The 20,977-nt window shown below is 43.6% G+C and overlaps 1 protein-coding gene across 2 annotated transcripts in view; it reads left to right on the top strand.

The window, feature by feature from the left end:
* Window positions 1-20,977, top strand: part of GPAT2 (glycerol-3-phosphate acyltransferase 2, mitochondrial) — a 1,776,577-nt gene that overhangs the window by 750,181 nt on the left and 1,005,419 nt on the right. The window contains exons 10-11 of one of the 2 annotated variants that reach the window (XM_086944750.1): window positions 7,103-7,312; window positions 7,997-8,107. In XM_086944750.1, coding sequence (XP_086800876.1) covers window positions 7,103-7,312; window positions 7,997-8,107 — 321 coding nt within the window. The remainder of the gene's footprint in view (window positions 1-7,102; window positions 7,313-7,996; window positions 8,108-20,977) is intronic. The other variant, XM_086944751.1, reaches the window with a different exon arrangement.

Here is a 20,977-nt window from a genome sequence, read left to right as displayed (position 1 = left end):
AGTGTAGTTTCTGCTGCTGCCACCCTCTACACTGCGGCCGCAAAAGATAACCACTGCGGCGGCGGGAGGGTGGCAAGTTGTGCCGATAATCAAAGCCCAGGGTCTAGGGTCCAGAAACACGGTATGGCGAAAGTAAGCACCTGTGAGCGTGAACTTGGTTTGCAGACACGCTTCCGGGAATGGTATTGCTGGGCTATCTATTCTAAGGTAAGAAATCTACAACTAACAGTCTCTATTAGGTGAACAAGTTACTGTACTTCGGTAACTATGTTTCTGGTAGAGACATATGTTAGTTGTAGAGTCCTTACTACCCCACCCATCCTCCCCGCTCAGTGAACTGATATCTAGGGATAGGGACTCCCTTTCAGGGCCCTGGTTGCGGTGCACCAGTGATTAGTGTCTTTCAAGGCTCTGCGCTTCTATCGTGGAAAGTCGTGTCAGAACTGATGTCAGCGCGCAGGGGCGGCGTCTAGGTAGGCACCGCAACGTCATCTTGGCGACGCCGAAGACGGACGTGGGGTTGACCGACGCCACCTACCGACACGCAGGGGTATTGCTGAAGAAAAAATCTCAGGATCCAGATTGACTCCTAGGGGAAATTCTAAGGTAAGGAATCTTCAACTAACATATGTCTCTACGAGATACATCGTTACCAAAGGTAAGTAACTTGTTCCTAGTATATAATAGGGCATGGCAGTTTAGAGGCCAGCAGCCCTTTCTGCTCTTGCATGTATGCACTGCTGAGAGCCTGAGGCCATTTTAAAAGCAGCCCTGTATTGCAGAACTGCTTTTAAATGTAAATTGTGCCCAAACTCGACTTTGGGGTTCGGGGCACTTAAAAATTCATAAAGTACAATATTTTGGTATATTAGGTAGCCCCAGGGTCTCCCCTAGGTGACTCAGGGGTGGGGTGGTCAGGTACTAATAAGGAGGACACTCATAAAAGAGGTGTTATATACCCTGGGGATAGAGAAATTGCAAATTTCACTTCCCTAATTGTCGTAAAGTGCTTCCCAAAATAGAATTTTGTGCTAGGGGCACGGTGGAGTGAGGATCTACATTAGTTTTGCATATTCAGGAACCCTAAAGTCTCCCTTAGGTTTCCCGGGGGGGGGGGGGGTGTCATGTAGTTGTAGGCAAGGTCCTTATAAAAGTAGTTTTATAGGCCGTGGTGCTGGAGAAACTGGATATTTAATTTTCCCCATTGTAGATCCCTAGCCACATGGGTTAACATTTCAATAGTTTATGAATCCATAACTATCGCAAGGCACAGCCAAAAAAGATTATTCAAGGACTTAGGAGAAAGAATGGTATTGATAAATCCAACAATATGCTGTTGTTGAATGTATCCTAACATGTAAAGAAAAGAAAGAAGTTATAAGGCTTTTATTTTCTGTAAGCCTAAAATTAATCCTTTCAGTCGACTGTCCTGATTAGTCAGAGTTAAGTGGATTATTCAGGCTGCTTTGCTGAGGTGATTACTGGCACCTAGGGAGAGAAGGCTATCTGCTGTAAGAGGACTTCGCTCCACAGGAATGCCAGAGCATGTCGGAAGGGTTGTAAAGCTTTGGTTTCACAGGTAGGTGACAGGCATAGCAGCCAGGTCCATCTGGCCCCTTCCACTCTGAACCCAGCCAGATTGCAGGCTTAAGGAATTAATTTGCAGATGTAGGAGGGAGGAGAGTTATTGATATGAGCCATCCTGGAGGTTGGTTTAGCTAGCTCTTGCTTCTCTGATGATATTTCAGCCATATTTAATTTTGGAGAAATAGTGCTTTCTGGGAGACCATTGTGCCACACTTTTAGAGAGAATGGTCATGCTCTGGGGTGTAGCCCTGCACCTCATTGGACAGGAGTGCCCTCCTGATTGACCCCAAAGAAAACCGAATATGTGTCTGGCCTGGGCAGAGCCACTCAGCACTACTGCTTGAAACTGAGAGAAGAAGGGGGATTGCCAAGCAGGAAACTTGATTTTCACCATCCGGCCCTGCATTCTGACGGACTGTGCCTGATGCCTTATCTGGAACTGCAGCCCTTTTGATGTACCTTGTTTCAAGAGGAATAAAGAGTTGGCTTCCTGCAAGCTACAAGTTAACAGGGCTCACCTGCGTCAACTCCACCAAGAGTCCCCTGCCTGGAGTACATCCAGTGGACTTTTAAGGAGTTTGGCCCATGTGCATTGTGGGGATTGTGGTCCCAAACTTTCCAGGACCATCTTACAGCTTTCAGGCCATTGGATTGTGTTTTGGACTTTTTGGATCGACCCTCCAGAGGAACTTCAGGAATAAATTCCATATGTTTGGAAAGGTTTGGGAAAAAAACTCCAGAAGGTGACCAAGTGCTGGAAAGTGTTTATTTTTAAAAAAAAATCATATTTCAGGTTCCCTACATAGAATCCTTTTCGTTTTGGTGTCATTTTAAAGATAAAAATATTTCTTGTTTTTATAAATTGGTGTTGTATTTTTATTATGTGTTGTGTCTTAATTGTTTACTGGATTGTTTTTTTTAAATGATTTACGTACCGGTCTCTGAAGCTAATCCTGCGTGCTCGCAGTCAAGCTACCAGTGGTGGAGCATGGGAATATGTTTCTGAGACCTATTCTAAGCCCTAGACTGGGTTAATGGCTTATTGCCAGTGGTAGATGCATATTTACCACTACTGATAGTCTACTTTCCAACTGGGATCTAGACAGGAACTGGAGAAACAATGAACCTGCAGACAGTGGTGTGTATGGGTGGGCTTGGACTGTTGTGTGACTTTAGAAATCCAAAAGCTTCCCTAAGAAACATTCTAAATATGGGAAAGTGTAATACCACGTTGGTGAGTTGAAATAGAACAGGGGCAAAGCTTGAAACATTGTGTCAAATGCTGAACTAACATAAAGAAGAGAGATTACATTCTGAAGAGGTTGCTATAGTTGCATAGGTTATCAGCATGCTTCTTCGTTTCACTTTACATGAAAAGTTGCATCTCAAAAATGCTAGAATTTGTGCGGGGGACTCTATCCTACTGTTTTTAAAAAAAAAAATCGTACTTTTTGGTACAAATGTAAAGATAATTGTATTCCTCCTAAAAACATCAATTAAAAGTGATCCTGGTATATGTTGTAAATAATGTTATGTGAAACCAGTTGTGTTCAATTCAGTATCCACAACATTGACAAAGATTGTCAAAGGACAGCCAACGAGTGTTTTACGGTGAGGAGTCGACCAAGACTAACTATAATACCAAGAAAGTTTAAGCTAATTTTCACAACTACTTCCTAATAGGTTTTGTAGGAGGCTAGCTCAGTATATGGTGTACACCAATGGTGAGTCACTGTGTATTGAGTCCAGGCAACCCTTAGTGATAGTGTTTAGGTCCCTGAAAACCAAAGCTCTCAAAGTGTAGCTGTGGAGAGCAGCAAAGGCTTATCCTGAAGGGCTGTAAAGCCTGTTCATGTACCACTTTAGTCGGTCAGTAAGTTTTACAGACAAGAAAAAAACACACCAGGCGAGTAGAAAAATACTTATTTATTACCACCCACTAAACACTAACTTAGTATATCTCCTACCCGGAGATATCAAGTACACACAAAAGATGCTTAGAAAATCGATAAGTAGCATAGACAAAAACATAGGGCCCGACGGAGGGGGGGGGTGAGGGGGGGAGAGGGGGGCGAAACTATGTACTAAAATAGTGGAATGTGGAGTGCGTTCCAAAACAGGACTCGTAGCCAAGGCTGGAGGACTCCATGGGAAGCAAGGAAACCGGTGAGAAGCCAGGGACTCCAAGGTGCAGGGGTGCACAGTGGTTACACCAGATCAGACATCCAAAGGACAACAAAGGTAAGTAGCGGTTGGAAAATTAGAGTTCCAGGACCTTTCCCAGAGGACCCCGAAGGAATAACTGGATTAAGGAAGGTTGGAGAGTCACCCCACCTGTGGATACACAGACAATACAGATACCTGCTCCAGGGAGCCCGGGTTCATAGGGGGGAACACTTATGGAGAGTCGTGGAAGTACAGGAGCTACAGAGCCTTATGGACCAGGCGGTTGGAACCAGGGCAAAGAATCCAGATGAGAAGAACCTGAAAGCAGGCGGGACAGATTCCAAACCACTCTGAGGTGACCAGGAGGCACAGGGAGTACAATACCAGCCTTGGTTGAATGTTCTTGGGGTAGCAACAGCTGTGAAGACCAGGCTACGTTGCAGGAGCCCAAGAGGCTTTCATGAGTTGTCCCACGTCGGTCTCTGAGTGCAGGCAGGTCAATGGCCAGCAGGACCACTAACAAGCCCTGGCAAATGCAAACAACTGTTCAGGGAAGAAGATTAGAAGACCAGGTAGGTTTGTGGGACTAACCTAAAAAGGGTAAGTCAGGGCCAGCCTCAGCACGTAGGAGAGACAGCAGGAATCGATTGAACCCCCTCTACGACCCCCTCGCAGCAATCACAGGAAGTCGCAAGGAAGTCCCAGCAGCACAGAGGAGAAGAATGCCCATAATGCAGAGGATGCAGGCAGGACGACAAGCTTGTAGCTGGGCACTGCTTGGGGCAGGGGTTACTTGGAACTTGAAGACCTTTGGTGAAGCGAGCCAACAAACCTTGGTGAAAACAAGCAGATGTGGTGCACAGGGAGGTGGTCTGTGTTGGCTGGAGGATTACAGTTTCCCAACTTGAAGGGAAGACTGATCAGGCCTCTAGACTGTCAACAAACCACCACCTATGTTGCAGAGCCGGGCGATATCCATGGGACAACGAGATCAGCAAGTTGGTCGTCGAGGTGCCTGCAGGTGCAGGGAAGTGACCCCTTTGCTCTCAGGGAGATTCCTTCAGGCTAGAATGCAGGCTGAGTCCTTGGTGACTCAAAGGATGCATGCCACGGAGTTGCAGAACTTTGGAAAAGCACAGGGACGAAGATGCAGCACTACCAGGCGCAGTCTTGTCATGGGTCAAGGCTTGAAGAACAGCAGAGTTCCAGTGTCCACCAGCAAAAGATTATTTGAACAGTCTTCTGCGACAGGCAGTTGGTTCTAGAAGATGTTGTTGGTACGAATCTAGGGACCCTCCCTCAGGGGAGTCCTTAAGTTTCTCAAAAAAAGGAAGGAGCTCTTCTCAGGTGACCCACCTAGCATAAGGATCAGGGACCCTACTCAGATGTTCTAGCCAGTCAGACACTCCCAGGTGGCAAGATTTAAAATAGCAAAATAAAGTGGCCACCTGGAGGAGCTCCAGGGCATCTTCCTCTGTAGTAGCTGGACAGGGAGTTGCTCACTTCCCTATCCTATGTGTAGATTCACGCCAGCACGGAAGCCAAGGGCAGCTTAACTGGGTAAAACTGGTTTATGCATAGAAGGCACCGAATGTGCTTTTCAGTGCAGTCTGATGGTGCTCCGAATCGTCCCGACCCTACATAATTCTAAAAGAGAGGTGGTCACACCTCTCCTTTGCAGAAAATCCTTTGTTCTGCTTCCCCTGCCCGAGTTAAGCTCATCAACGGGGGCAGAACACTTTCCAGGGATGGCTACAGCATGGGCCGGCAGCCAGTCCCTGGAAGGCCACACAGATAGGTATTGGGGTGGCAGGTATGGGGTTCCTCTAAGGAGCCCCCCAGTACATGGTATCATGCAATTAACACTGGAATCAATGTATTCGAGTGATTCCAACATGTTTGATACCAAACATTACCAGGTTCAGGGCAGCCATTATGTGATTAGACGTCTCAACTTGCCAGTGTCCACTACATACCTTAGAATGGCTGTTCTGAAATTACAAAGCTCCGGAAATGGATTCCGGGTTTTGTAGGGGCACCTCTCTTCGTGCAGGGGTGCCCACACCCTTAGAACCATGCACCCTGCCCTTGGACTGAAAGGTCTACCTTAGGGGTGACTGCTAGGTTTAAGTGCAGTGACTGGGATATAAGGGAAACCTTATATCTGAAGTGAAGGGTGCATGCACCCTGTGTCACAGACTGCGATGGCAGCTCTGCAGACACAGTTTGCATTGGCTCCTATGGGTGGCACAATCATGCTGCACATACGAGACCCCTGGTGTACCAGTGCCCTGGGTGCCTAAGTGACATACACTAGGGACTTATGGTACCCCAGTATGCCAGTTGTGGCGTGTTGAAAGTACTTAACAGAACATTTGGAGGAGAGAGGAGAGAACACAGTCACTTGGGTCCTGGTTAGCAAGATACCAGTGAACTAGAGTTAAAGCACACTGAAACAAGACAAAAAGTGGGGTTATCGATGCCAGAAAGATCCTGCTTTCCTGATACACCAGAGTTCAATTTTAACAAATTTGTATACCTTCATCTTCTGTTTAAAAGCATCAGTTTCCTATTTATTTAATTACTAGTCTAAATAACAGATTTAAAGTGTTATCAAATGTCCAATGAATATATCCCCTCATAAGGGGACATCCTTCAACCGCTATTTTAAACATCTCCAATCTATTGTTTGTTTAACTGCTATTCAGGATACCAAACTTAAGGTGATTCCAAAGAGCCCGTAAATATATGCCTATGCTAAGGCAATGTCTTGCACACAGCACCGTTACGTTTCCTTCAGACGAACCGCATGGTAGAGAGAAAAGAGATTAGATATTTTCATATTGTTGTAATCTAATGTAATAGATATCATTTAAATGCCATTCACATTTACAAACTGTCCACAAGAGTGTTGATTAAATAAAATATTGTTCAATCATGTAACCAACGTGCCTGCCTCATTTCCATCGTCCTGGGCAACAATGAGCCTTCATCTTCACTCTAGGATCTCCTATCTCTCTTTTCTGAGATTATCCTTTTCTGCTGATGACTGTCTAGGATCAAAGCATCTTCTATCCCAGAGATCTTATTTTTTTTGTGTTTTTCCCCCCTTCCCTCTCTAAGGATCTTCCTTTTCCGTTACCCGTTTCTTGGATCAGTGAGGTCCGCCTCAGAGTTCCTTTTTCTGGAGTACACAGTTAGGGATCAATGTACCTATTAGTCTACTTGGATGTTCATCCTTTCAACAATTCTCTTTTCTTTCACGCTCCGATAAGAAGGTGCTGACCTGCACACACTCAAAAAAACTAGGTCCTGGTTGTAATTCTTGCCTCTTTTTGCCTCTTCTTAGTACATCGAGATGCTGCTGGCTGATGGTAACAGTCTGGTCCTGTTCCTGGAAGAACCCTTCTCTGGAGCCCGGTGCTTGTGTCCTTATGGCAGGCAGTGGTTGGAGCTGGTCTGTGCAGCTGTGCTTTCTGGTGCTGTGCCTGATGTATTCCTGGTACCAGTTGGGATTTCATATGAGACCAATCTTGGCTTTTCCAACCTAGTACGATGGGTAAGAGCAGCAGATCTTTGGTAGTAGCAAGGCTAGAGTCCCTTGAATGACTAGAGACATGTGCAGATAGTCTTGGTAACGAATGCACACTCCAGAGTGACAGTATCCTCTCTGCAAAAGCTTTACCAGCTGCTCTTCTTTCATAAGTTTGATATGGGTAGGTAGAGATACATCAAGTAAGAGCGAGTGATGGAGGTTAGAGAGATGGCCATTCTATAGGATGAGTGAGAGTTGGAGCAAAAGGGTTAGACCTTGTAGAAGAATGAGCTCTGGAGCAAGAAGTGGCAATCTGCTAAAGAAGGATGTATAGTGTAGAGATACTTATAAAGGAGAGGCAATTTTTCTCATATTGGTGAGAAAGTTGGAACCTGAGTGAGGCAGAGCAAGACCTGGTTGCAGAAGATTAAAGATGTTGGAAAAAGGTGAGAGCCATGACAAGGCTCAGAAAAATACTAAAGTTGAAGAAGAGAAGCCTGGCTGCAGAGTATTAGAGTTTTAGGGGATAGTTGTGAGGGTGGGGAAAGGGGGACGGGAAGGTCAGTTGGCAGAGAGAATGGAGTGAAGAGAGGGTGATTGCAGTGACTGATGGTGTGAGTTGTCTGAGGGGAAAGGAAGAGTTAATATTTTCTGCAGAGTAAAGACGCCCTTTCTCGTATTTGATATTTTTGTCGTATGTCCTTCCAGCTGCTGTCTGGCCAGCCCAGCCTGCTTTCTGTTGCTTTTGCTGCTCTTTGTTTACTCTTTAGCCGACTTGGTTGTCTACGGGTGGACTTTGGTCAGCCATTCTCCCTGCAGGTAATTTATGTAGCTTTCATTCTGTACATCTGTCCTCATTCCATTCTCAATACCATTCTCTCGATTTTAAGACTCTAATGCATATTCTTGACATTGAATACTTTATCAAACAACTATTATTTTTCTTGGAAATCAGATTTTTAATATCAAGAAACGCAGTTCTTATTTCGGACTTAAACTGCTTGTTCTAGCACTAGGAAAAGCTCTGTTCAGATCGCTGATCCTTGTTCTCCTGTCGCATGTCTTTCACCTCTGGCTACCATTGTTCGATTGTGCCTATTGTGTTACCATGTGGTATTCAACTTCAAGGGGCCACCGACTTGAAGCTTAGGTAGTCTTTTAGTGGTAGTAGTGGTACCATAAGATGCCTGATCCGCAATGTTCAATTTGTACAGTGAGCTGCTGAGAGTTCTGAAGGAAGAGGCTGGCATGTCCAATCGCAACTTTACATAAAAATGTTCACTTTCATCAAGCCACCCTAAACAAAAACGAATAAACATTCAGCAGTAGATATTTTCAAACTTCCTTAAGATAAACCCAGAAAAAAGTGAATGTGTCTGTTTGCCCGAGAAGCTAACAAAGATTGATGAAAAAAAAATGAATAGGCTTTTCCCGAATCATGGCCCAATCAGTTAGAGTTGTCCTCTTTCCCTTAAAAATGATTAACTTTTCCCTTTAATAATGTAATCATTTGTAATTTCACATGGAAATGCAGTTTCTATCGACACACCCAAAAACTTGCTTGTGCACATGAAACCCCTGTTACATTCAACTCCAGAGATTGGATCAAAAATATAATCGTATAACATCTGTATTAAGACGACTTCACTAGTTACTTCTGGAAGCAAGAATTCATTGAATACTTTTTTGCCTCAATTTCAAAGAAAGACTACGTTCAGGGTATCTGCATTTAACAATTAAATTATTCGGAGAGGTAAGAAACCTATCTATAACTTGAAGCTGAAGGATTTGAATCACACTCAGAAGGAATAAAATCTTTAATTGGATCTGCTCCATCATTACGGATCAGCGTCCATGGGCATTTCAGATGCCAGCAAAAAATTGTCCCCTTTTGAAAGATTCAGAAAATGCTAGTCAGTTTGCACCTGAAGTAAGTAAGTGTGAACTGTCTAAATTGGACCTGTTGTGTGCGTGTGCTAGTGTAATATAAAGAAAGTTTACCTTTATGAGACAATATTTTCTGACTTTTTAAATGCAACCTACGTAACAAAACAGTCTTAATAAGGTGCATTAGACAGAAAATACCTCTATAGAAAAGCATTAACAACTGAGAAATAAAATGAGAAACGGTGTCCTAATATTAGGCAGTAGCAATAATGATAACTGTCATTTCAGTAATTTCAGAACATTCCTATCCCATCATGCTTTGAAACTGCAGGGCCAGTTTAGTGTTTTTTTGCTCTCAATGCTAGCATCCATATGCAGGCTTCTGAAAAAATATTTTTCTATAGTTCAAACTCCATTTTGTGTTATGTTTTAGTAGGACTCCGTATCCTAAGATGTTTTATTGGAGTAGTTAGTTGTTTGTCTCCTTTTCTGTTGGTGTTTTCTCTCCTCTGCTATTTTTGCAGGCACCTTACTAGCTTTCTTTGACTCGTGGCCAGCTTGTGATGGGAGAAATTCTCGGAAGGATGAGCTTGACATTTTAATAAAAATAATGGGAAGTTATCGAATGGCATTCCAGTATTAATGGAGCATATTTTAACCCATTTTAAATCACACCTGATTTCGTTGTGATCCAGTGAATTTCCTTGATCTTTATTGATATATACTTCAATCCAAACAGTGCAATTTTCTTAAATATGGTATATTCATGCAGAAACCTGTTTAAAGAAAGACCGATTTCGTAAGTCTGCAGTCAAGATAAAAAATAACATCAACTATATCCAAAAATTTAGTGAAAAAGTAAGTTACAAATTACTAAGAACATTACACGGATTTTCTTATTGGAGAATTTAAACATAAAATTCATTGTGACTCGTTCAAATCCGAAATCAAGATTTATTTTAAATACCAATATAGTTATCTAAATCAAATACCTCGTAATATCTTCAATCAACATCGCTATGGCAGATCTCACATCTCATTTGGACATATTGAGTTAAAAAAAAAAGTTTGTTATATCATAGGTAAATTTAGAAGATAATTAAAGAAAGATTGCTGTTGGCATTCCACCACTAAAATGCTAGAATACGTTTCACATCTCTCATTTATCCATTTTAGTAGTACAGAACTTAGTAAAACATCACACAGTTCACCCCAAAATTTTATAACTTTTCCAGTCATCAAAAACTCCTCCTCAATAGCAGCGAAGAAAAATTGGTGGCCTAGGCACAAGATGGCAATTTAAAACATATGAAGCCCATTTAATTGGTCCTGTATCCCATACTGATTTATGAGAAAAATTGAAACCCATAATTTGTTATCATGCTAATAAACCCATTTCCATGCATTCGTGGTGTATACCCTCTTTAAAGTCATGTTAACGAAAGTTGATTAAAGTTGATTGTAGTGGCACAAGGTAATGTTTTGTTACATATCCCTTTCCTTGATGGACTGGAACCTGCACCACCCCTCCCCACCAGCGCCTTGAGACCCTTGCTGGCGAGTAGTCGCGCCTGATTGATTATCTACTCCATTCCACTTATAATGTATAACCATCAGAAATGGCATATCCTTAATATTCAGACCTGATACTACAAATGATCTAGTTGCGCTTTCACTTCATATCAATGTCATAAGAAAAGTTTTGAAATCAATGCTAATTATTTTCACATGGAAATTAATATCAATGATATGTTGTTATACTTGCAAGAAATAAACTTGTATAATGTAATGCTTGCATTCCACTTTTTAAAAATATATGTAAATGAGACAGATTTCCTCCTCTGTTAAGCCCGCTCTGTAGTGCCCAGGATGTCAACAGGTCTTTCACCGCATTGAAAAATTAAATGATTCCTTTCTAAAAATTAGAAGGATTTTCTTTTTTATGCTCAAAGTCTGGACGCCTAGAAACAGCTTCTGCTGCGCCCTGGTTTGTTTTTTTTAAAACCTTTTTTGTTTATTTTTTTGTTTTTTTCTCATGCTCTAAAACTAGAACACAACGGAACTGAAAGCATACTGAACTAATATCACTTTTTTGGATCCGTGTCACGGAGCATGACTCTGCACCCTAGTATCCATCCATTAACACAGGAAAGGTTGCATTGGTAAGTGGGCGATGCCCACTTTCCAGCGCTCTCTCTCCCTAGGGCAAGTATCCACTCCACTGGACACCAAGAACCCATCATTGTGTTGTGGGGCGGGGTGGGTGGGTGGGTTGGGGAGGGTGCTTTACCCTCAATTCCAGGTGTAACAGTTTACCTCCCCAACTCCCCACTTTCCCCCAAAGGGAGAGTGGATAGGGGGTGTTTACCCCCAATCTGCTCCCAACTAAGGGGTGGCAGAAAACCCACTTGAACACCAGGAACTTGGGTTTTTAACTATTATTATTTTTTTTTGGGAAGAGTGTGCCCCCCATGGGCATAGGCCTGTGCTCCCCACCACCCTCTGGCATCACTGTCTTTTTGTCTCCCCCCCCAATCTGGGTGAATAGGGGATGTTTACCCTGAATCTGCTCTCTGGATTGCAGAAGGCCTACAGGAGCACCAGGGAATAGTTTTTAATCATTATTGTTTTGAGGGAGCGGTCCACTGGACATGGGCCTACTGCTCACAGCTGGGTACTAGAGTCTTTCTGCCACTCAGAAGGGGGATAGGGGTTGTTTACCCAGCAGCATGCTCCCGCTCACTAGACCAATGAATATTTTGGCAGTATTGTATTGGGAAGGGGCAGCCCTCCCTGGACATGGGCCTGTGCTCTCCCGGGGCATACGTCTTTCTGCCTCTGTAGGGGTTAATTGGATGTATTTAGCCCCAATCTTGGCGCACAAAGTCCACTAGACCACCAGGGAATAGATTGCAGTTATTGTTTGGGTGGCAACTGCAACTTATTTATTTTTATTTATTTAATGTGATTTTCTATAGCGCGAACATTACCCGAAGGTGTCAGAGCGCTTTACAAAAGAACCAGTTGCGATACATAAGGACTTAGGATTACATGAGTTACATAAAAGACAGAAACAGGGAAAAAAATTGCAAATGTACAAGTTGTAAAGTCACATAGGGGAGAGATACAAATAGAAAAAAGTGCAAATGTACAAGTTGTAAAGTCACTCAAGTCAAGTCAAGTCAAATAATTTATATAGCGCACTACATACCCAGAGGGTCTCAAGGCGCTTGAAGAAGGGTAGGGGAATTACTTGTCGAATATCCAAGTTTTAAGTTGCTTTCTGAATGCTAGGTGGTTACAAAGGTCTACTACATATACTAGTGGTTAGAGGGTTAGAGTTACCTCTATATACATATATATATCTATATATATATATATATATATATATATATATATATATATATATATATATATATATATATAGAGATATACATATATATATCTATATATATATATATATATATATATCTATATATATATATATAGATATATATATATATATATATATATATATATATATATATATATACATACATACATATAGTAGATTTTCTCAAGATTCCATTTTAGCAGCGATTTGGCTTGGACAAGTATATATCACATATTTACAGGGTGAAAAGAGAAATAAAAAAAATAATAATAAAAATTAAAATAAAAAGGGGTAGAGAGCGGTATCTGGGGGAGAAGAGTTGGAGGCTGAGATTGGTGAGAGGAGAGAGGGGGACCTGAGGGTGAGAAAGAGATAAGGCAGTCCAGTGTAAGTGAAATGTCTGAAGGTCAGCAGGATGGAATCCAAGGGACCAATGGAAAGGACAAGATTCAACAAAATGGCGGACCCTGGTCGTGGGCATCGATGGAAATCATCTTAACATGGACGATGTACCCAGGGCAAGAGCGACAACAGGAGAGGGTCCCAAAATGGCGGGGCGCACACGAGTTCCAGTCCAAAAGTTACGGGGCCAAGTCCAAAGAAAACCAGGGAGCCGACCCAACGGAGGAAGAACAAGAGGGGAAAAATAGCCAGACAGTCAAAAGGAGGAGCATCTTCAGTATTTACACCTCCTTTCACCCCTGCTGCCCACATGATCCCTGGTCTAAATGCTCCTACGCTCCTGTACTGGGCACCACAGTCCAACCGTGTCATTAGCTGGAGGGGTGATAAAACAAATCCCCAGGTCTCCACCCAGCTTTTATGCTCGACAAAAAGCTGATGTCTATCTTGGCTCGCCCAGGGGGGCGTTAGCGGCTTCGGCATATGTAGGGGGTGAGCTCTGTAATTAACATCCTCTCCCGGTCATGTAACCTGTCCCGCCCGTCTGCTGTGGCCACGGGCCCCCATCCACACTCTGCGGTCAGGCTACACAGGCGGATGGAGGCTGCAGATCTGGCGATCACGGGATGCACCAGCTGCGGGCGCCTGCCGGGGAAGATGAAAGGGCAGCAGGGGGCCCACTCCTGATGTCGCGGCCCCCGCCTTGTTAACTCATAAGGTGGGTCCTTTTCACCGCGGCCCCCCACTTCTACCTCCGTTTCACCCTGGGCGCCATCTTGAGGTGTTATCGCCAGGGGTGGATATTGCCAATATCACGGCAGAGCAGCTGCTGGAAGTATCGGCGTCCCCAGCGGCAGACGCTCCAGGTCGTGCGATTTTAGCCCCCTCCTCCTCCTCTTGTCTTAGGTCTGTGCTTCCTCTCCCCAACTTCTGAGTGCAGGAAGCTTTCTGCCTTCCTATGTGGCAGATGGGGGGGTGGTATTTGGCACCAACCTGCTTCCCTGAGGATGGGGTCAAAAAGGCCCTGGTGGACCACCACAGAATATTTTGGCATTATTGTTTGTCAGGTGGTGTAGGTCTTTACTAAGCCCTCAATTTTCAGGCACAAGAGTCTTTCTGCCTCCTCTATTTTGGCATTATTGTTTTGAGGGAGTGGCCCTCTTGGGCATGGGCCAGTGCTGTCCCCGCCTGCACCCCTGACACAAGAATCTTTTTACTCCACCGGAAAGGGACCAATAACAGGTATTAACCTCCAATATCCCCCCACCTTTTGGGGGGGGGGGGTTTGGGGTTGCACAGAAAGCTGAGCGAATAGTCACTTTGAGCATGACCATGTACCCAGGGCGTAGAAAGTCCACTAGACACCAAGAGTAAAATGTTCTAAAAATAAAGTGATGGAAGCAGCCCATCCATGCATCAGGCTCTGCCCTGACTACAGGAAAGGGTTGTACAGGCTTTCTGCCCCCTGGGGGCTGATGGGGGCTACCACAGTTCTACTCCCGCCAAGCAAGGTTGCACGGGGGGTCACACATTTTTTTTTAGATAAACAAATATGGGTTGAGGGTAGTGCTTTCCACCAGCCCTTTAGTATCAACAGTCTTTCTGAACACCTGGGGTGCAGAGCAACCCCATTCCCAAGGCAAGGGATGGAAATTTGGATTCTTGTAGGCATAGTTTTGTCATATGGAATGGCTGAGTATTGGTAATTCTAAATGTCCTCATACTTGCCATGTTGAACAGCTGCACTAACTGGGCCAGGGCGCCACCCACAGAAACCTGCCAAACCCAGACATTTTTTAGAACAAGGCCCCTAGGGTGGTATGGTCCCTCATATGATCTGGTCTTGTTGCATTCACTAGGCCCACATACACAAGTGGGAGCGTGTTTTAATAGGGAGAGTTGTTGGAATGCTTTGTGTTAGGAAATGTGTACATCCCCTCAATTCTGGAATTTTCCCACAAAGAAATATGAGGGTCAATGTGCAATTTCACGCCAGGTTTAAGGCTTGCAGAGCATTGTGGGGAAGAGAATGTGTGGAATCCAGTGTTAAAAAATGTAGGTTTATGTGGGTAGCAGCTGAGCCCAGGGTAAAACACCACAGCTTCCCCATTGTCAAATTATGTATGGACATTTTGATATCTCCATGTTGTATTCTGGGCCTATTGTATTGCAGACACTAGGCCAGGCCACACAAGTGGAGGAGAATGTTATCGGGAGAAGTGTGGAAAGCACAGAATAGTATAACATTTGTTATTATGAATTGAATGTATCTCTATTATTGTCTTCCAAATGTATTCCAGTGTGCAAGAAAGAACACATTTTGCAGATTGTCATCTGAAGCAGTTGATAGTATGGGTAACCCCAAATGCAGATATGTAGGAATACCCTCTACTGCTAAAGTCAACATCTTGTGCACATGTAACACAATGTGCACACAGGTTTCTTTCATACCCATTTTTCATTCATTAGATTTTACTGATCTGCTACATGGTCAGTATACAAAAAAAATCATTACAAGTTGCAGCTAAGCTGTTGACTCTGGGTATTGTGTATTTTTAAACAATAAACAAACGCTATTTCTCCAGTATTAGATCTTTCATAGATCCACAAGCTTAAATCCTTCCCCGGTCGTTGAAATGGAAGTCCCACAGTAAAGTTGTGGAGCAGTATAATATACTACTCATAGCCTGTAATGTCTAGAAAACAATCAGTTCATTCACTTATCCACATAATTTTTAAGGAAACGAACTTTAGCCAATCAGACTTCACCCTCTAGAACACTCCCCACAGAGGCATCATTCTTTCAGATTTTCTCCAGCACGTTGTGTGAAGCGAGTCTCTGAGCTCTGCTCAGTTCATCAACTATTTTTCTCAGTATAAAGGTTTTTGATCAGGAAAGGCAGTTCAAACCTAACCTACACCTGCCATCTGACTATGCTCAATGTCAGAGTCAACAAAGAAAGGACTGTTCAGACCTTGTGGAACTCATGAAAAAAAGTGTCTTAATTCAGAAGACCCAGTGTATTTGTTGTCTATATCCTCCTCACAAGGTAAAATATTGTAACATTTGCCATACTTTTTCCTCTGAGACTCTCAGAGATAGAGAGGGGAAGATTCTTTATGGCTCCAAAAATTTAAATCTAAGGAGGCTTTGATTTCTGAGGAGGATAGTGAGGATTCCTCATAAACTAAAGTGAGGTCACAGGAAAGAGAACGATCATGTGATTAGAGGTCACCAAAAAAGGCATTCAAAAAGAGAGCAGAGGATATCAGAGGTGTGCTCTCACAGACAGAAAAGGGAAAGAGTCTCCTCAAAAAGAATTGAGATCTGAGCCTACTACTTCCTTCCCTGGTTTTGCTTTGCAGTGGTGAAGGCCCTACTCCGAGCCATCGATGGTAGCTGCTAAATCAGCCATAAAATTGTCGGCACTGTGACAACAACATCGTTGACTATCATACCGACTACGACATTGACATTGTCTACGTCAACAATGATGATAACGATGACGCAGACACTGTTGACAAAGGCGTTGTTGACTAAGACGCAGTCGACAACGCTAACATTATCGTTGAAAAGTCATTGATGATTTTCTCAGTGGCAGACAAGACGTCTCTGCAGATAATGATAACAGTGGGATCGTTGACAATGCCGTCGGCGAGGGAAATACAATCAGACAGTTTAAGGCCAGAACACACCTTTCCAAGCAAAGTTTCTCCTCTCCTGCCAGGTCACTTGCATTATAAAGAGGTTTCAGATGATGATGGCCCATAGTCCTTCCAAACTGATAGTCAGATACCAGGATGAAGATGAAGAGGAATACTATGATAATTACTGTTCCTCAGGACCCCAGAAATATATAGATAAACCTGCACAATATATAGACCAATTCCAGCATTATAGTCATCCCCAACTTCAAGAAGGCATAGTTCAAGTGCCAATGACTTTATACCTCCAAGGCATGCTACACGACTACTATAGAAGGTTTCTGGAACCTACAAAGGCTGCATCTCCATCACAGCCTATGTATTTGCCACAATCCCCTCAAATAAAAACCCCCAATCTACGCTCTCCACATACTTTAACTACACCTGTGACACCTAAGAGGACTCTTACTTTGAATATTGCAGTGCTCCCCATGGGTGAGGCAGTCTCCTTTGGTGAGGATTGAGAAGGGGAAATCCTTGACAGCCATTCAACACCCAATGAATGGGACGATTATCTAATTCCAGCGTCATCATCTCCTGCACCACAACAGGTGAATTCTACAGGTGATGACATCGGAGTGTTCCATAATCTGATGGAAAGAGCTGCAAAAAAGTTTCAATTGCCATTGACTATCAAGCAGTCAGATTATTTTTTTATATGACTTTAAGGAACCTGTTAAAAATCAGTTAAGGAAATCCCTAAAGTAGATTTTATTTGGGAAGATGGTGTCAAGATAATGAGGAACCCTGCTACAATCTCTGCAGTTTTATCAAGGCTAGACAAAAAAATGAAATCACCAGAAAACTCACCAGTATGCCTGTTTTGTCATTCAAAACCAGATTCTGTGTTGATGAAAGCAGATCAAAGTCGGTCCAAGAATCCTTCTACGCCCACCTCCACACCACCAGATAGAGAAGGCCAAGGCTTAGACAGCATTGGAAAACGTTTTTCAGCATTGTCCGCAACTATTGTTCGTGCCGCCAATTTACCAGCTATTCTTGGCCGGTTATCACAGACAGATATGGTCAGACATCTCCGTATACATAGATCTCTTCTGGAAGATGTAAGAGGAGAAGCAAAGAAGATCCTTCAGAAAGGCAAAAGAACCTCTTCAGAAATTATACTGTGCACTGGATATTGGATTGGCATGATTTCGTCAGCTATCACAAGCTGCTGTTCTCGGACAACAAGGATGGTTGAAAGCCAAATCATTCAGGCTGGAAGTCCAGACCAATATTTTGGACATGCCATATGATGGGGACGCATTATTTTTAAAGGACATGGATGATGCCTTAAGGTGATAAAAGCAGACAAGGATACCGTAAGATCTTTAGGTACGCTGCAGATGAGACAGCTACCTTTTCGAGGTACAAGAGGAAGAAAATTGTTTGCATACAGGGGTATCAACCGTATAAATATCAGCAATATCAGACTTTTCAACAACAGTATCAGCCTTCGCATCCTCAAAAACTATTTAGACAGCCTTCCAACAGCAGTGTATACCAAGCAAACTCTGAGAGGAAAGAACATCTCTCAAGACAGAGACACTGGTTTGCACACAGTGACAAAATGAGGGTACCGGTTAGGCCCTCTCCATCTCACCAACCACTTAAGGACAAATTCTCAAATTATTTACACCAATGGAAACCAATAACATCGGACAGAGGGTTTTGTACTTAATCACCAACAGTCATACCTTAGGTCCTTTTAACTAGTCTGGCAGTCCATGGACCGCCAGACTCATGGGTGCATGGCAGCTGTGATGGTCCAGCCATCGCCGGACCTCGATTTGACCACCACTAGGGAACCGCGTTCCCTGGTGGTGGCATGGCGATCAGGGGCTCAGAATATATTGGCGGTGCTGATGCGACACTACCATGCATATTTTGAGTTTCCTGACCACCAGCTTTACATGGCGGTCAGCACCGCCATGTGAAAGCTGGAAGTGGGGAAACAAAGGGGCCCCTACAGAGCCCACCTTGCCCTATGCAGTTAGATGCATGCCAAGGGACACATGCTGTGCCCCTCTGTGGGCAAGCACCTCCCCAGTTCCAGCACAGCATGGACTTTATAGTCAATGTGGTGCTGAAACGCGCTGTGGCGGTCCCACGGCTGGGCAGTATAAAAGGCTCAGTAAGCCTTTCTACTGCACCTCCGCACGGCTACCATGGGACCACCACGCTGCCTGCCAGACAGCAATTTGTATCGTGATCTGGCAGGTGGGCAGTGTTCAAGTTTGACAGTGCTGGAGTGGGACGGTGGCGAATTGCCCCGCTCCCACACCGCCAAACTCATAATGAGGCCCTCAGAACTCACCCAGAGGCCACCAAATGCTCCATCAAGGGAGCTCCCCAGCTCATCTACATCTGCTCCAACTTGAAATACTGAGCATGCTAAAAAAAAAATGGAGGGATGGAGAAAGTGCCTCACTCCCAGAAAGGAGAATGGGTTTCTATTCCCGGTTCTCCTTTTTAAGAAAGAAAAGAGGAGAATGGTGACCTATTTTGGACCTGCGGAAGCTAAACAAGTACCTGAGAATACAATCCTTTCACATAGTACCTCTTCAGGGCACCCTGCATATTCTCAATCCCAGACATTACATGTCCACTTTAGAACTACAGGATGCCTACTTTCATAATCCCCATTTACCCAAGATATATTGCAAACTATTGAGATTCAGGGTGGCCGGCACTGATTACCAACTCAAAGTTCTGCCTTCTGTGCTGAAATCAGCTCCCGATATTTTTACAAAATGTTTAGCTCCTGGTGTAGCTCATTTAGGACAGATGGGTTTCCAGGTAGTTCCGCACCTCAATGATTGGATGATAGAGGCACCAACTGCTCAGCATGCAACGAAGGCAGCAAGAACCTGTCCAGCCCTATTCAACGACTTGGATCTCATCATCAATCACCAGAAATCGTCTATAACTCCTTCAACGAAGATAATGTTCCTGGGAGCAGTTTTGGATACAATCCAAGACCAATCATTCTTATCACAAGAAAGGCGAATAAGACTCAAACTGTTGCCGCACAGGCTACTGGAAAGAAAGTCCATTTTGTTTCGCCTATTCAAATCACTTTTAGAGATTATGCCATTTCCCTAGTGCCGCTTTGCTGCATCAGAACGCAGCCTGTACAGGAAGAGATAGACAAGCAATGGATTCAAACGCTGGGATCCTTCGACAGCGTTATCCAGATCACTTCGAACATGATAGCAGGTTTATCTTGGTGGAAGAAAGGATGTCAATCTGTTTACTGGATTAAAGTTCCTACATCAGATACTCAAATTCATTATTACCACAGATGCTTCCTTAGAGGGGTGGGTGCGCTCATCTACAGGAATTAAAAATAAGTGGGAAATGGTCTCCGAATTAAATGAAAATGTATATAAACGTATTAGAACTCCAAGCCATTTTATTGAGCCTCCAAGCATTCCTACTCAAGATTAAAGGCTTGTCAGTGTTGATTCGCACAGACTACACCAGCAGCTTTCATTATATAAACGAACAGGAGACCACACGATCTCTGTCTCTATTGCAGGAAGCTCAAGATATCAGAAATGTGCAGTAAAACAACAGAAAATAATAAGAGCAGAACATGTCTCAGGCACAAACAATGTTCTGTCAGAAACACTGAGCAGAACTAGAAATTGCTGTCATGAACGGGAACTCAACCGGAGAATTCTAGACAAAAGCTGTGACCGTTGGGGCTAGCTGTCACTAGATCACTTTGCGATGCCATTTTATTGAGCCTCCAAACATTCCTACTCAAGATTAAAGGCTTGTCAGAGTTGATTCTCACAGACCACACCAGCAGCTTGCATTATATAAACGTACAGGAGACCACAAGATCTCTGTCTCTATTGCAGGAGGCTCAAGATATCAGAAGTGTGCACTACAAAAACAGATAATCAGAGCAGAACATGTCCCAGGCACAAACAATGTTCTGTCAGAAACACTGAGCAGAGCCAGAAATTGCTGTCATGAATGGGAACACAACGAGAGACTTCTAGACAAAATCTGTCACCATTGGTCACTAGATCTTTTCGCGATGCAGGAGAATCGAAAATTCAGTTTTATCACCCACAACAGGGGTCGTGAGGACATACATTTTCAATCAGATGGTTGGGGTTCTTTACTCAAGCTTTTGCCCGATTCCCTTAATTTCATGACTTCTCAGTGTTGAATAATTCTGATTGCCCCAAGATGGGTCAGACCGCATTGGTTCACAGAACTGTTACTTCTATTGGAAAAGACTCACATCCAGCTGAAACTCCTCCCTCCATTACTGACAGTGAACCACAACCAAGTGCTTCATTCAG

Source organism: Lissotriton vulgaris, chromosome 11, assembly GCF_964263255.1.
Source record: "Lissotriton vulgaris chromosome 11, aLisVul1.2, whole genome shotgun sequence".
Classification (NCBI taxonomy): domain Eukaryota; kingdom Metazoa; phylum Chordata; class Amphibia; order Caudata; family Salamandridae; genus Lissotriton; species Lissotriton vulgaris.
The sequence above is the reverse complement of the archived record's forward strand: the minus strand, read 5'-3'. Positions and strand labels throughout refer to the sequence as shown.